This window comes from Poecilia mexicana, unplaced genomic scaffold (assembly GCF_051168715.1).
Source record: "Poecilia mexicana isolate PSO_F unplaced genomic scaffold, ASM5116871v1 scaffold_16, whole genome shotgun sequence".
Lineage (NCBI taxonomy): Eukaryota > Metazoa > Chordata > Actinopteri > Cyprinodontiformes > Poeciliidae > Poecilia > Poecilia mexicana.
Genome location: NW_028263385.1, coordinates 27036963 through 27052537, shown reverse-complemented (window position 1 = coordinate 27052537; position 15575 = coordinate 27036963). Strand labels below are relative to the sequence as shown.

The 15575-nt window shown below is 41.7% G+C and overlaps 1 protein-coding gene across 1 annotated transcript; it reads right to left on the bottom strand.

Annotated features, from left to right (window-relative positions):
• Nucleotides 1–5135: 5135 nt before the first annotated feature.
• gdf6a (growth differentiation factor 6a) lies at nt 5136–14365 on the bottom strand. The gene is made up of 2 exons (XM_014993787.2): nt 13047–14365; nt 5136–7447 (listed from the first exon to the last, which is right to left on the bottom strand). Exons 1-2 carry the CDS (start codon nt 13411–13413, stop codon nt 6558–6560), a joined length of 1257 nt encoding a protein of 418 aa, XP_014849273.2. The 5' UTR covers nt 13414–14365; the 3' UTR covers nt 5136–6557.
• Nucleotides 14366–15575: the final 1210 nt, after the last annotated feature.

The following is a 15575-nucleotide window of genomic DNA, read 5'->3' as shown; positions in this document are numbered from 1 at the left end:
GTAGCAACACCATGTGTTGCTACATCTTGCATCACTTTATCAGACAGATTCTGTTTAAGTAGTTTCTTTGTTTGGGTGTGGCTGGTCAAAAATAACCAAACAGTATTATGTACCTTCCAGGCATGTGGTGACAATTTAGAGCACTAAAAAGTAAATATGTTACCTTTAACTGTTATAAAAATGCTACATATAATATATACATATCAAATATGGCTTAAAAAATTGACTCTGTAATTTAATTTCTTGAAATTGGGCCTTTGTCTCTTTAAAAACTCCCGCTGTTCCGAAACTCTATCTTCAGGAAGTAGTCACAGCATTGCTCCTCTATTAACCTTTTGACAAAGTTTTTTTTTTTTTTTTTTTTTTTTAACCAGCGTTTCACTGAGAAGTAGCTCATGTAATAAGCTCAGTTGATGTCCAGTTCCACCAGGTGTTTGCTAATTGCTGTTGGCTCGTCTGAAGGAGCTGAGTGGGGGAGTCATGGCAGAGGGCTGCTCTCTGAGACGGAAGCTCAATAGTTTCATCCTCGAAAGCGGAAATCAGCGCTTGGTCTGTCAGGCGTTTTCCATAGCTGAATGGTTGCCATTGGAGACAAAAGGATTTCTCAAACATGCGTGAAAGAATCAAGGCAACCCTACAAGTATGTTTTCTATAAAGGAATAACATTATATCATGATGTAAAGCTCAAAAAAGTACATTTTACATAATGCCACTCCGGGCTACTTTGGACCTCTTCCTCCTTCCCCACATAAAAATAATGACTTCAAAACTGAATTCTACATAGTCTCAATCCGTCTTTTGTCTGGTGTATAATTTAGTTTGATAATCTAAAACATTTTGGTGTGACAGAAGCAAAAACAAAGAAATCTGGAAAGGGGCAAATACTTTTCCACCGCTCCGCAGATCCCCGCTCTGGAGCAGCTTCTACAGTTCCTGTGAAGAGCAGCCTCCACACACAGATGTGGGGTGTCAAGACTATTTGTGTTATACATTCCCCACATTTCTCCCTGCTCCTGATGAAAAGGACCCCTCTCGTTGCCAGTTTTGGTTAACTCTGGACTAATATATATTAGGGCTGCGTTTCAAATAAACACAACACTTTTTTTCGCCTCCTCTCTCTCTCCCTGACTGTGTCTCAGTGTGTACGGAGGGACAATAAGGGAGCCGCGATGAAGAACTTTATAGGAACGTTCAGCTTAAGAGTGAGGGATTGAAGCCGGTAAACAAAGCATTCCTTTCCCTTTCATCACCATTTAATTGTTCCCTTAACACGCAGCCTCACCTCCAGGCCAGTGCCCAGCAAAGCGGCGAGCTTGTCAAATAAAAATAAATCTTAAAGCAAAGGTTTACTCCACTTGTTTGCCGCTTGCTTGGAAACCTGCTAAGGTGACATCGCCGCATTGGTGAATAATGAAGAGTCGGCTGAGGATTCCTCCGTTCCTCCAACTCTGACAGGAATCTGTTGGAAGGTGAGGGTTGCTATATGAACGGATTACTAAAGAGTGCACTGAGCATCCTCCGCCTCCCCTCCTCTAACAAACACGTGAGCAGTGACATGATACTGTACAAGAGTCTGGACAGCATATAACATATCAAAGCAATTTCCTAATTGCTTCCAGGCCAAGGTCGCTGCTTTTATGGGGAGATTTTCCCCCTCCCCCTGTTCCCAACCCCAAACACCCCTTCCCCTCACAACCCCCCAGTTTTGTGTTGTTTTCATCTCCAGATTGGGAAGCATTAAAGTGTTAAGTAAACTTGACCCAGCCGGGTTGGATTCATTGGGAAAGAGTCAGGGTTCCTGCACTCGGTGCCGTATCAGTGACAGTCAGTCCTGTGGATTTCCTCCCCGGGTTCGATGGACACCATATGTTGATGCGGTTTCCGCGGCCGTGGTCCCTGAAACATCCAGGCGCTACGTAATTGCATTTGTTGGGCCATAATGAGAGCGCGTTTGCTAAGGGGTAGCAACAGGATGAGTCTGATCCCATTGCAGACGCAATGTGGATCTTTTCAGGAGCGCTGCGAAAACACTGGTATAGCGCAAAAAATAATAAATAAGACAAAACTAACTTGAAAAAGTCACTCTTCCGCAAGAAATAGGAGCTTGATTTAAGTCAGTTATTCTTGAATATAGATATAATGTACTTGATCCACTGGCAGACTGTTTTCCTTATAGCAAAATATTTTTTCCATGTTATTAATGAAAAAATGTTATTTCCCCATAAAAAATAATAACAACATTGAGTGTTGCTTTGATTCTTTCATGCTTCTTTGAGAAATCCTTTAATCTCTATGGCAACCATTCGACTGTGCAAAACTTGCAGTTGAACCTAGCGCCGCCTCCGAGGAGTAGCTTCCGTCTCACAGCTCAACCCTCCGCCACAACACTCCACTCAGCTCCTGCAGACTAGTCAGCAACAATTAGCAAACACCTGGTGGAACTGTGCAACAGCTGAGTCGTTATTTGGTTAATAATGACACTTTAATGTAAAGATGGTACTTTAAATTGACTTTTAATGCAACTTCGTATTAAAAGTGTCATTATTTACCAAATGATAACAGTCATAAACATCCATAAAGACTTTTTCATGTTCACGACACGTGTTAAGACATATTTATGACAGTGTCCTGTCAGTCTTATGCACACCCTGTCAAATAAAGGGTCACCTTTAGTTCTGCCTCATCACAAGTGTGCTAAGAAATTTGCACTAGAAACTACATGAAAATGAAATAACTTAGTGTTGCATTGAGAATGGACTCTCCAAGCTGATCGTTCTCTTTTAGGAATCAATATGCTAGTTTGTCTCGGTGCCTTGCAAAAGTATTCATACCCTTTGAACTTTTCCACATGTTTTGCCACATTACAAGATCACAAACTTTAACATCTTCCATTAGAATTAGAATTTAACCTCTTCCAAATCCAAATCTGGATCAGTGTGGTATCAGGAAGGATCGCGGCAAACAGAAAGTTGTGGAGAAGTTTAAAAGCAGTTCATTTTTGCACCGTTTAAGCCGACACAGCAAATATGTGCATGAAAGAGAACATGTGGAAGAAGAAGATGAAGAGTTTAAACATGTTTGTCCTGCATGCAAACATAGCAAGAATAGCACCCGCTTCCAATGTTATCAGCACATTAAATGGCCACGATAAGCAGTTATCAGTCCCATACATTAGTTTCAGACTGAGTCTCCAGTACCTCCTAGTGTAGGTACTTATCTACCATTCTTATCACTGATAATATGCAGCTTAACCAGCATCTGAATGAAACCAGAGGGCTTTTTTGTTTGTTTATTTGTTTCATTTATGGGCTGATAACATTTGAAACTGGTGAGAATAGTACTCCACGTCATGTGAATACACCATCCCTAAGGTGGAACATGGTCATGGCCTTATGGTTCTGTGGGGATAGTTTTTCTCCAGCGTCTATAGGGAAGATGGTCTAGTTTGATGGGAAGATAGAGGGAGCTAAATACAGAGGATTCCTGGAAGAAAACCTGTTCGCTGCTTCTTAAAAACCTGAGACCAGAGAAAGAGCTTTAGCTTTCAGAAGGAGGAAGACCCTAAATATCAACCAGAACTACAGTGGATTTACATCAAAATATTCACGTGACTCTTGCATGAATGGCACCCTGACAGCAACGGCAGTAAACAGTTACATGACATATGATCATAATTCTTTCATCATCTATCAGCTAACAGAGGAGACAAGCGCCCTTATACTTGGGAGCGGCTACTTATGCAGCGTTTTGGGGAAATTGTAGTCTGCCATTTTACACAGGAGTTATGGATTCAACACATTTGAACGACACACAACTTTTTTTATATGAGCTGTGAAATGCTGTGAGAGGTATGGTGGAGTCAAATGCGCATTGTTCGAAACGAAACAAAACAAAACAAACAGCCCAACATCATCCTCCTACTACTTCCTTTTGTCTTCTTCCTGGTTTTCAACAGTAGTAACTAGTGGTGGGGGGATCGATCCTAATATCAATAATGTTGATACCAGTGCTGGTATTGATATTGAATGATACTCATGTAAAAAGATCGATACTCAAGTTTTTTCTCTCTCAAGCCTGTACAGACTGATTCATCAAAGTCTCCTCTGTGCCTGTAGGAGCAACACGGTGCCGTCACACCGCACGGAGCAGCGCTGCTCCACCCTCTATGGTCATGTGGTTCAGCGGCGCCAGCCAAACAGGGGAGAACGTATTCTTTCTTAATTTAATTTTCACTTATTCATTTTATTTTGTTTAAAACCAGAAGTGCGCTGAAGGGAATACATTCCTTATACTTTGCATTACTTTCTTGTATTGTTCAACTTGGAAAAACACAATAAGTTTAAAACTGTTTATTTGTTGTGGAGTGTTTATTTTGTTGTACTGTGGTTTGTCAGCCCTCTCAAGTATTTTCTTGTCACGTATCCCATATTGTTATCGGCGATACTGGCCCTGCATTTACTTGGTATTGGATCGATGCCAAAACTCCCAGTATCGCCCACCTCTAGTAGTTACACCCGGATGCGAAACAAGTGTTTCCATTGCAAAAACGCAAAAACATCTTGAGGAAAAAGTGAGATTTAGCTGTTGACCTCATGCATGAAAGCGATAGAAAACTTGTTCAATGCACAATTTACAGGTAAATTATGTTGTTAGACTGTGCTGTGGCCCCCACCTCCCGCCCTTTCTCTAACGATTAACATAAAACCCTGCCAGTGTTTATAATCCCCCCAACATCGATGCAAACCGAAATCCAATGAAGAATCTGCATCCAAACTAGAGCCGGAGGAGCTTTCAGAAAACAATGGGCCTTAGATGTTATGAAGCCGGGCGAAACATATCCCAAAGGACTTTCGGCTGCAAAAGTCATTCTACGTGGGTACTGACTCATGTGGGGCTCGATGCCAAACTTTTCAGTTTTATCATTTGTGAAATATGCGAGAAAACACGCACTAATTTCATTTGCGACTTTGGTTTGTGTCGGTCTGTCTCATAAAACCCCCCAAATAAAACCCAATGAAGTGTGAGGTCGCATCGTGACAAAATGTGAACACGGTTTTTAAGACATTCATTAAATGTCCAAATTTCCGAACATAAACCGAGTGAAATAAACACAAACAGGCAGAACTCACCAGAAATTCCAGACTTTGTTTGGAATTTTATTTGTACAGTAATGGTGTGGAGTAGTATCCAGTAATATGTTATATAAATGATCTCATATATATATCATTGTAAAAGCTCTTTACACTTTAACTGAATGCACCTCAAACTCAGATCCTATATGCAATAATGAGGTAGATAGATATTAATAATAGTACTTTCCACCCTCTGCAAAAAATATCGAAGACACTTTAAATTACTCTTTTTTTACGACGTAAGAAATATATGATTATCATGGAACTCTGTACATCACAAATAATAAAATAATTATAGAATAGACATTTTGTTTTTACCGATTTGAGTGCAGTTTTTTTTACATTTGCAAAGAAACGCCTTTCGAGCGTCACTTCATTCGCAGCACTTTGTAAAGTTTTTTTTTTCTTTCGACTGTACAAAATATTTACAGCTCAGAGATAAAGACGGGAAAAAAATAATGAACAGCAGTGCATTCAAAGCTAATGTGCATTTAAATATAGTCTCGATTGGCGAGTCTATTTTTTTTTCTTTTCTCTTATCTCCTCTCTCTCCCTCCCTCTCTCTCGCTGAACCACTTGTCCGTGCATGGCGCAGGAAGTCGTGGAAGTGCATTGCGTAAAGATGCAGACTTTTAAGCGAATAAAAACAAAAAATCCGCCCCAGTTATGTGTGCTTTTCCAAAAAAAAAAAAAAAATTGATTTCCATGCATCAGGTCCCAGGAGAGGCACAGATCTAATCTGGGTCCTTTTAAGGCAAAAAAAAAAAAAAAAAAAAAAGAGAAATCTCTTGAAGGCATCACCACCGCCATCTTTATCTCCTCACATACAGATCCACGTTTCTGTGTTTGGTACATTAGACATTCACCTCATGTGTTCATGTATTTACCGATTTCTTTTGTCTCTCTCTTTTATTTCCATTTATTCATTTATTTGGTGAGAGCATGCTCTGTCCCGAGCCTGTAATGTCTCCAGTTAGGGAGTGTGTGTGTGTGTGTATGTGTGTGTGTTGGGGGTGGAGGGACGACCCCAAAACGTCCCGATCAAGCGCGGCGCTCCCAGATAAACAGGCTCCTTTCTGGCCCGCAGCCATGCAGAGCGCGCACTGTGTCTATTCGCTGCTTTGCGCCAAAACCTCCTGGACATTCCGCTTGATACGGTTTTTTTAAAGGTCTCTGCGTGGATGAGAATAAATGTGCTGGACGCTTTTAGTGTTAATCAGTTTGAATAAATAAAACTGAAGTAGGGTGGAGGTGGACGGGATGCGCATCCTGTGAGCGCATCCCGTCATTTGGATTAAAACGCTCCTCACAGACCCTGTGAGGAGCTGATCTGTTCACGTCCACGGAGCCGTCAGCACTTCGGCTTGAACAAAATCTGTCTTTTCGTTTTTCCTCCGTTGTTTTATTTATGACACCAACACACCGCTACCTGCAGCCGCACTGCTCCACCACCATCTCCTCGTACTGCTTGTACACCACGTTGTTGCCTGAGTCCGTGAACAGGATGCTGATGGGGCTGAGCTTGGTGGGCACGCAGCAGCTGGGCGGGGTGCTGTTGGGGTCCATGGAGTTCATGAGGGTCTGGATGATGGCGTGGTTGGTGGGCTCCAGGTGCGAGCGCAGCGGGAAGTCGCACACGCCCTCGCAGTGGTAGGCCTCGTAGCCCAGCGGGGCGATGATCCAGTCGTCCCAGCCCAGCTCCTTGAAGTTCACGTGCAGGGCCTTTTTGCTGCACCTGTACTTGGACTTCTTCCCGTGCCGCTTCCCGTGCCGGTTGTTCGGCGCCGTCCTCCGCCGCCGCCGCGGGGGGCCCTCGCCCAGGCCCTCGGCCCTCGCCGGCTTTTCCTCGGCCGAGCGCCGCGACTTGATCTTCTCCTTCATCTCGTTGAACAGGTTCTCCCTCTTCCTGGAGCGGGTGTAGGCCACCAGGATGGCCTTCTCCTGCTGTCCGCGGCCGCTCCTGTCGAGGCCCAGCCGCCTCAGGTCCACCTCGGCGTCGGACTTGCCGTGCACGGCCCGGAGCTGGAAGCAGAGCTGGCTCCTGTGCTGGCGCTGCGTCTGAAACGCGTCCCACACGTCCAGAACCTCCCAGCCGCCGGTCTCTGCGGAGTCCGCGGCGTCCAGAGACCTGGAGTCCAGCGGCTTGTCGGAGCGGCACGGGTAGAGCTGGAGGTGGAAGGGCCCCGCCGCCTGAGGGGCCCCCAAAGCTTTCCTAAATATCCTTAATTCGGCTCCGACCAGCTCCTCTTTCTCGGACAGGGTTGAGACATCAAACAGATACTTCTGTCTTCTCAGAGGAGAGTGCAAAAGATTGTCTGCAAGGAGAAAAGAAGAAAATAATTGCAGTCAGATTCACTTAGAGTGTACAGTGTTCAGAGAGAGGTGGTGTGTGTGTGTGTGTGTGTGTGTGTGTGTGTGTGTGTGTGTGTGTGTGTGTGTGTATGTGTGTGTGTTGAGGGAGTTGTGGGGGGGTCACATTCTCCCACAGAGGCCTTCTCTCTCTTTTTCTTGTTTTTCAAACGTCCACCATGAGCCCGCCTCACACAAACTGCAGCTGACAAGCTGTTCTGAGAAGAAAGGCAAAACCCCTACGGATGGCCGCCACAGAAGTATGATTAATGTCCCCGTCTAATTTCTAATCCACATCCGCCCTCATAATAAATTTATCCGATAATGATGCAATTAAGATGCCCGTTAACGCCTCGCAGTGCTGCCTTAACATTTTTTTCTTTGTGGAAAAAGGGGGAAAAAAAGATGAAAGAAAGGAATGACTTTATCGCATAAATCTTGCGCATTGCGTAAAGTGCGCATTTGTCAGGTTGTTCCTGTTTTTTTTATTTTTATTTTTTTAGGAAAAACACCACACACCGATACATCTGATTATTATTATTATTATTAATATATTTTTTTAATGGCGTGCCACTTTTAATCAAAAAACGGCGTGTCTGGATGAAGAGTTGCGCTAGAAATCAGAATTTGTGGAAACTGCAAAAAATATTATTAGCGATGAAAGACAATCTATCTTTTTAACGAAGCATTCCAGGTGGCACGTTAAAAATATATATTTTTTGCTCCTTATGTTGCTCTAGAAAACCGCTCACAGTGACCCGTCCGGAAGGGCGGTGTTATAAATGATGATAAGAATAAAACTACAGATTCATATTTGTTATTGACAAAAAAAGAGGTGTAGTTAAAATGTTGCTAATACTAACGCCCAACTTATTACTAAATCACACAAAAAAGTGAAATATTTGTCAATGAAATTATTAAAAAATATTATAGAGTAGCTTGTAAATGTGATGCTTAATAATGGTTAACATCCAGCAGTATTTACCATTTTATTTTAATCACAAACTTTACCGGAATTTAACAGAGCATGTTGGTTCAGTCCGCTGCTGTAATCTGTCAGGTGACTGTGAGGCGGATATGATTTAAATGGTTTTATCAAGATTGAAACTTAAAGATTGTCACCTGTCTGATTTGTCATGAACCAGTTCAGCGTTAAAGTCTGATTTGCTACCAAGCTACTCTGTAAAAAAAAAAAGCTTCAGATAGTATCAAACAGGCAATGAAAAAATATTGAAATGAAATTAAGCATTTTAATTTGTAAATGATAGGCTCAATATTAGCTACATTTTAGCAGCTCTAACATTGCTGTTGGTAACAACCATTTCTTTATTTTATTTCTTAAATTTCTTTCGTCATTTATTTTTTGCTAAAAATTGTGCTCAGCTCTCCTGCAGTGTTCAGCTGATATGTTTGCATGGATTGTAATATGACTGAATTTATTACATCTTAAGCAATATTTAATATGTAAATATTAAATTAATATGTAAATATAATATTAAATACTGCTCAATCTTTGCCTACTCGTTGGCAAAAACTTTAACTTGTTAACTAGCAAAAAAGCTAATGCTAAATTCACGCTTCTTGCTTACAGTGAATGAGCCATCTTAGTTATGTTATGATGTAACAGATTTGCAGGTTTTATTATTGTTGATATTAATCGCAGACATTTTAGGCGTGAGTAACAGAAAAAGCTCTGACAAAAGAAAAACAGATTCGGAAATGACCAATTATTCGAGTAAGATTTTTTTGATTAAGTTGTCTTTTAGATGTTAGACTTCCATCATTTCTACTCATAAACACTGATTGAAATCGAATCCAGCAACTTTTCCCCCTCTCAATTTGTTACATCTATTTATTCCTTTATAACACCTTCATTAATTAGTGTGTGATTTAGTTTTATGCGCTGACAGGTCGATTAATAATGTCGACCTTTGTAGCGGAGAAGAAATAAAATGCTTAAAACAAACAAAAGAAAAAAAAACTGTCCTAAAAACATTTGGCATATAAACAGCAACCAGAACATCCAAAAGGGGAATACCATTTTTTAAAAGTTGTAGATTAAAAAAAGAATAAAAAAAACAAACAAAAAAAACCCCACTGATTTTAGGAAAAGGGGTTTCCCTTTTAGGCACAATGGAGCAAAGGCGACCAACAATGCACAATTATTACATTATTCTCCTCTCCAGAGGCCTGAACGTGTTTCATCAAGGCGAACCAATGAGAATGGGATGGAAACCAGAGAGAGAGAGAGAGAGACAGAGAGATAGAGAGACAGAGAGAGAGAGAGAGAGAGAGAGAGAGGCATTTAGCACAAACAGGAAACAGTTCGAGCATAACGGAGACATTTCGAACAAAACGTTTTTCGGTTTTCCCCAGAAGAAAAGCCGTATTAGAGAAATCTTCCCTTTTATTTTAACATTTCCGTCAATTTTCTCCCGAAACGTTCATCTGCAGTTTAAGAAATGTCCCTCTTGATTTGAGAGCAAAACTATACATTCAGAATGCAGTCTGCGTGTTTTAATATATATTTTAAGTGTGATTTATTTAGTCGAATTCGTCTTAATTTGTCTGTTTTTCTCCCCTCTAAATGACAGGTTGTCTCTATTTGTTTATTTGAACGTTGTCTTAACTTAAACTGACATGTTTCTACATCGCAACATCCATGTCACATCGTTTGTGAGAGCACCTTTAAAGAGAGTTTTTCCAAATAAATCTGGCTGTCAGATTCCGTCCCGTGAAGCCCGCCGAGTCAGACAGTAAAAAGCAGATTGAAACCTTCTGCCTTCTTTCAGTAACTTTTTCTTCTTCTCTCCCTCCGTCTGGTTCACGTTACTTTTTTTGTACTTTTATAAGCACTCAAACAAATCGAATACAAGTTTGCCAAATAATTAACAGTTCTCAGCTCCCATCCTCCTCATTAAAACACTTCCCCTCTTCCATTTCATTCCGACTTGCCAACGACAACATTCCGCTGAAAACGAGTGCGCCAGCGCGGAACGACTCAGTGATCGACTGAGTGAGTGATTGGGTTATTTAAGTTGTCAGTCTTGTCTGATTTTAAAACCTTTTTCTTCTTTTTCTGCTTTATTTGCTTGGTCACTTGAAGCATCCTGCTGTATCTTTCAGCTAAATCTTGGTTAAATCTCAAGAGCTGCCCCCCCACCCCTCCTCAGACTTTTAAATGATCGATGATGAGAAAGTGTTCCCTCTATTATTCAGATTTATCTATTTGATATATGATTTTACCACTTATATTTTTTTCTAAAGCAAACTAAGACATGGATTTCTTAGTTTTTCTTTATTTCTTTATTTTTTTTTAAATCTGCTCCTGCGTGCGTAAAATGACGCGCAAAAGGCGCACAGGTTGTTTTCCTCCAAAATGTGACACTGCTGCGATTTTAAACCGAGTCCCAGCTCAGCCCAGGTTCATGCTGCAGGTTAGAATGCAGCGCAATGCTTAGTGGGGGTTAGAGGGAGGTTTGAGAGAGGTGGTGGTGGGGAAGAGGGTAGGGGAACTGAAAGCAACACCAAAAAGCAACCAAAGGCGCTCGAGCTGCAAGAACTTAAGTTTCCGTAATTAAAGTGGTGCTCGCAAAGGGAGGTTCCGCAGTAAAACAAGAAGGGAGAAAAAAAAATCCAAACCACTTCACAGAAGAGGAAGCGCTCTAATTTTCCCCTCTTTTTCTTTCTCTCTCTTTCTTTCTTTTTCCTTTTCTTCTCTTTTCTCGGGGATCTGCCCACCGTGGCCGGGCCGGGTCATTACGGGAGAATAGACAGTGTTTGATATGTTATGACATGAACACTCAATTAGATCACCGAGTTCAAACACTGCAGTCAGCCGTTCCGATGCCAAGCTGCCCCTCAGAAGGGTCCAGCTCGGGGTCAGAGCCACTGACACATCACATCAGAATCACAAGAGAGAGCCTGACACGTCCAACCCCCCCCCCCCCCAAAATCCCCTCCTTAACCAGCACACACCCCCAACGCCTCCTAAAAAATAAATCAAACCAAGTCCCACTGCCAGAAACCAACAACGTCCATCAGAACTTTTTACGCGCAAATCAAGTTTAAAATCAGCTGCGTCGCTAATGGGGGGCAAAAGGGGGCCCCCACGATAAATACATTTATTGATTTAACCTTCATTCGTGGGCCACCTCCTTACATATACACACAGAGAGTTAAAATTAAAGTGTGCAACGCCAAGGTTTTCAGTTCTGGCACCCGGTTTGAAAACCTTCAGTTGGAACAGCTCTGTCGGAAGCGGCATCGAAATCTCTAAACTGTCTGGATTGCACAAAACAGAGTCAATACAGTGTCGAAACAAATCAAAATTCATTTTTTTATATATAAAAGTATTGACTCTCACATATAGCATCAAGATGTTGGGATGTTTTGCAGCCTGCGGCGCGTCGGGACTGCCAAAGACTTGCTTTTTATTTCTCCCTCAAAGATTAACTCCTGACCTTGCAATGTGTTTGTGTGTGTGTGTGTGTGTGTGTGTGTGTGTGTGTGTGTGTGTGTGCGCGCGCGCGCGCGTTTGTGTTGATCGGACTGTGTTTGCTCTCGCAAGCTGCTCCTATCACTTGGTTACACATGTATAACTGACTCAAACACCTGCTGCTCACACCGACCCGTTCTGCGCCCCCATGCCCCCCTCCGCCCCAACCCTGGGCCCCTCCGGACCTCTTTGTTGGCACAAGCTGGCCTTCTACTGGGTACCATAATGGCAACAGATTGGACGTTTTAATAAGTGATGGCTGCGGTGTGGGGTGAGGGGGCTGGACTCCGTTTGAAGGTTTGTTAGAGGAGGAAAATCGAAGAAAGCGACGACGGACCTTTCCACATTTTAGATTCTAGGCTGACAGTGACTTAAAGCGCTCGTTTAGAGAGAGAGAGAGAGAGAGAGACAGAGAGAGAGAGACCATTGTAAGTTCACTGTAGTGTTTATTTAAAACCAATTAAACTCTGTTCTCTCTCAAAATAAGTTGAGAAATTTAAAAAAGTGCAGCCTTAGCATAATTCATGAAAAATATATCAAGATTTCACACTATCTGATCGCGTAAATGTGCTTTTGTTTGCTATACACCGTGCGTAAAATCTAAAGAGCTAAAGCCGGTGATTTAATACGCTGCAGAAGATTTTTCCCTCTTCTTTGGTTTCTAGCATGTTCAGTGATGATACTATCAGATCGGTGGGCTGCGCAGTCGCTCTGAATCCAACCGGCTCGGTTCCTCTTTCTGCAAAAACTGTTGTGGTTTTCACAGTCAGAGGACGAGGATTTAAATCAGAGTTGATCGTCTGAAAGAAAGGAGACGAGAAGTGGCAAATAATCGCTTGTTTTCACATGAACCGAAATAAATCTGAAGCTCTTGTGTATTGTCTAAAAATTAAAAAACATTTGATTAGATTTTGAGCGCGTAAAATGCGTCCGTATAAGTTTTTTTTTTGTTGTTTGTTTTTGCTTCATCTGGAGTGTGCGTAAAAGATCTTGACCCTACTCTAATCGGTTCCAAGAGGACGGTATATCAGAGCAGAGCCGGGAAAAAAAGAGAAAAAAAACCCAACCTGTTCCTTTGTCCACAAAACTCGTTATGGTGTTGGCAGACTTTGAGGAGCTGAAGAAGCTCGCGTTTAGTCCGAGTTTCTCGGCCGCCGAATACGTCCTGTATATGGAGAGCATGTACTCGTGCGGCACCACGGCGTCCTTTGGGACCTCTCCGTCTTTGTGATGTCCCGCTGCGGGGTGCGAGGAGGCGATGATGTCTCTGAAGAGCCTGGGTGACCTTTGTCCGTGCGGATGAGAGGTATTGGCTTCCCTGTTCCTCCTCGGCGCAGAAGGGGAGATGATAGCAGCAGACTGGAAACACGGTACATTCCCAAACAAAACGAGGAGCAGGCCCAAATGTATCGCAGCGAACCGAGATGCGTCCATGGCTAGATGATGATGATGATGATGATGATGATGATGAGTTCTTCTTTTTTTCTTTTTGTTTTTTGTAAATCTCCCTCTTGTTGGTGAAGTGAAGCACCTGGAGCCCCGGGGTGGGAGATGATGGTGTGCGCGTCAGAGTCGGAGAGCTCCCACCTTTTGCGCTCTGCGGTCGCAGCAGAAGAAATGCGTTTTCCTCGCTCTGAACTCCACACAAGAGCGGAGAGACTGCTGGGCCTGAGAGAAACACGCCCACATGGTGGCTCAAATGCAGGGCTTCCTAAACAATCTTCATGTCACAGAGCTCCACGGAGCCGCGGCTGCAGCCGGCGGACCGCCAGAGGTGACACAGACAGGACTCAGAGGAGTAAACAAGTCGGGCGTCATCGCGTCAACATGTAATCTAATCTGTTGAAAAAAGAAAAAAATAAGGAAAAAAACAAAAACAAAACCACACCCTCAAATAATGTGACGATTAAATTAATTCTTATTCCACAACCGAACTTATCCGCTCTGAGCTTTAAACTGAAAGCACATGTCTTATCAGCAGAGGCATGTCTGCAATCCCGCAGAACCAAAGTGCAAGTCCGCACAGAGTCCAGACTTATCGCAAAGTCTCCCAATCCCAACCTCATCTGATCTGATAAGATTTTTTTACACGCAAGTACAGGTTCCCCATGAAGAGGAGACGCTTCTGACGCATAAAAGTTTCTGACCTTTCAATTTGTTTACTCGCTGGTAGAAATGGTCGAATGCATAAAAAAAAAGAAAAGAAAACAAACCAAACCAACAATAAAAAAACAGATCCCATATCAGCCAAAATTTATTTTCCCTCAACACATTAACAAACCCACAGAAATGTCATCAATTAACATTTAAACAAAACACTTTTCAACTTAAAAGATACCTACGGGGTTGATAGTCGTTTAAATTCATCAATCGCACATGGAAGGACTCTGGCGACATCTAGTGGTTGACATAATCTATTACAAGAAAGCTCTATGAACCGAGAAGCTCACGATTGAAGCTGAACGGTGCGTTCATGTGATCTGGGGAGGTTCCACGATTTTGAGCTTTTCAAAAGCGAAATTATGGAAAATATGACAATATATTGTATTTATTACACTGTGATGCTTGTGGAATATTTATAACGCATCACAAGGGCTTTGGAAGTTTAGCAGTTCATTCATTTGATCACCATCAGTCAGCTTTTAGTCTACCAGTGATTCTTGAGAATAGGGACAAAATGGGTTTTAATTTTCCCATAATTTTTTTTTTTGTTATTTCTCAACCTTATGTATGCAAATATGACAATGTTTAGGAAATGTAAAGATGCTAAGGTGAAGGCTCCCAGTTGCAACATTTTTAAAAAAATTACATTTTTAATCAACCTGACCTAGAACTTTGTCATCATCATCTGACAAAAATAAATATAAAATAATTTTTAATGACCCTATTAGTGATATTTTCATTCATTTTACAGACAAATGCTTCTCAAGAAACAAAAGAAATATTATTTAAAACAAAAAACAACAAAAAGTCCATCTGATGGAGTTGACAGTACATGACGGAGTTGACACAGAACTGAAGGTGGTGACAAACTAGTGAATAAAATGAAAAACTTGGTACATGTGAAGTAATGCAATTCGTGTAAAATACATTAAAATAAAATAATTGCACATTTAAGTGATATTTGACAATAATTTCACTGAAAGAGTCAGAAAAACTCTGATGGAGTTGACATCTGACGGAGTTGACGAAATGCCAAAGCACCTCAATTTATATGATGTTATTCTGAAGGAGGCCATATTGTAGCTCGTCAGGTCCATGAAATCTTTACAGTTTACCAAAATTAAGCTTTTATTTCACAAAATTTCATCAAAGTTTTGTAAATTGTCAGTTATGGAGTTGACACATCATGGTTCTGACAAGCAACTTAGGAATAAAACAGAAGAAAAAAACTAAAGAATAACTTAAGCTAACCAAAGCTAACTAGCCCTCCTAGCAAAGGAAGAGAAAAGACAACGTCATGGGGTCGTCAGAAGTTCTGGTGCCCCCCAATAATGCCTGATTTTTTTTTACATTCTTTTCATTTCTGACGGTGTTGACAAAAACTAGGGACAAATTTCAATGGAATTGGAAAATATATAAAAATGATTTTTAAT

Coding starts and splice junctions, on each gene's coding strand:
- gdf6a (XM_014993787.2), bottom strand. CDS start 13,413: ATGGACGCATCTCGGTTCGCTGCGATACATTTGGGCCTGCTCCTCGTT. Junction 7,448..13,046: donor TTTTGTGGACAAAGGAACAG/GTTGGGTTTTTT, acceptor TTCTCCTTGCAG/ACAATCTTTTGCACTCTCCT.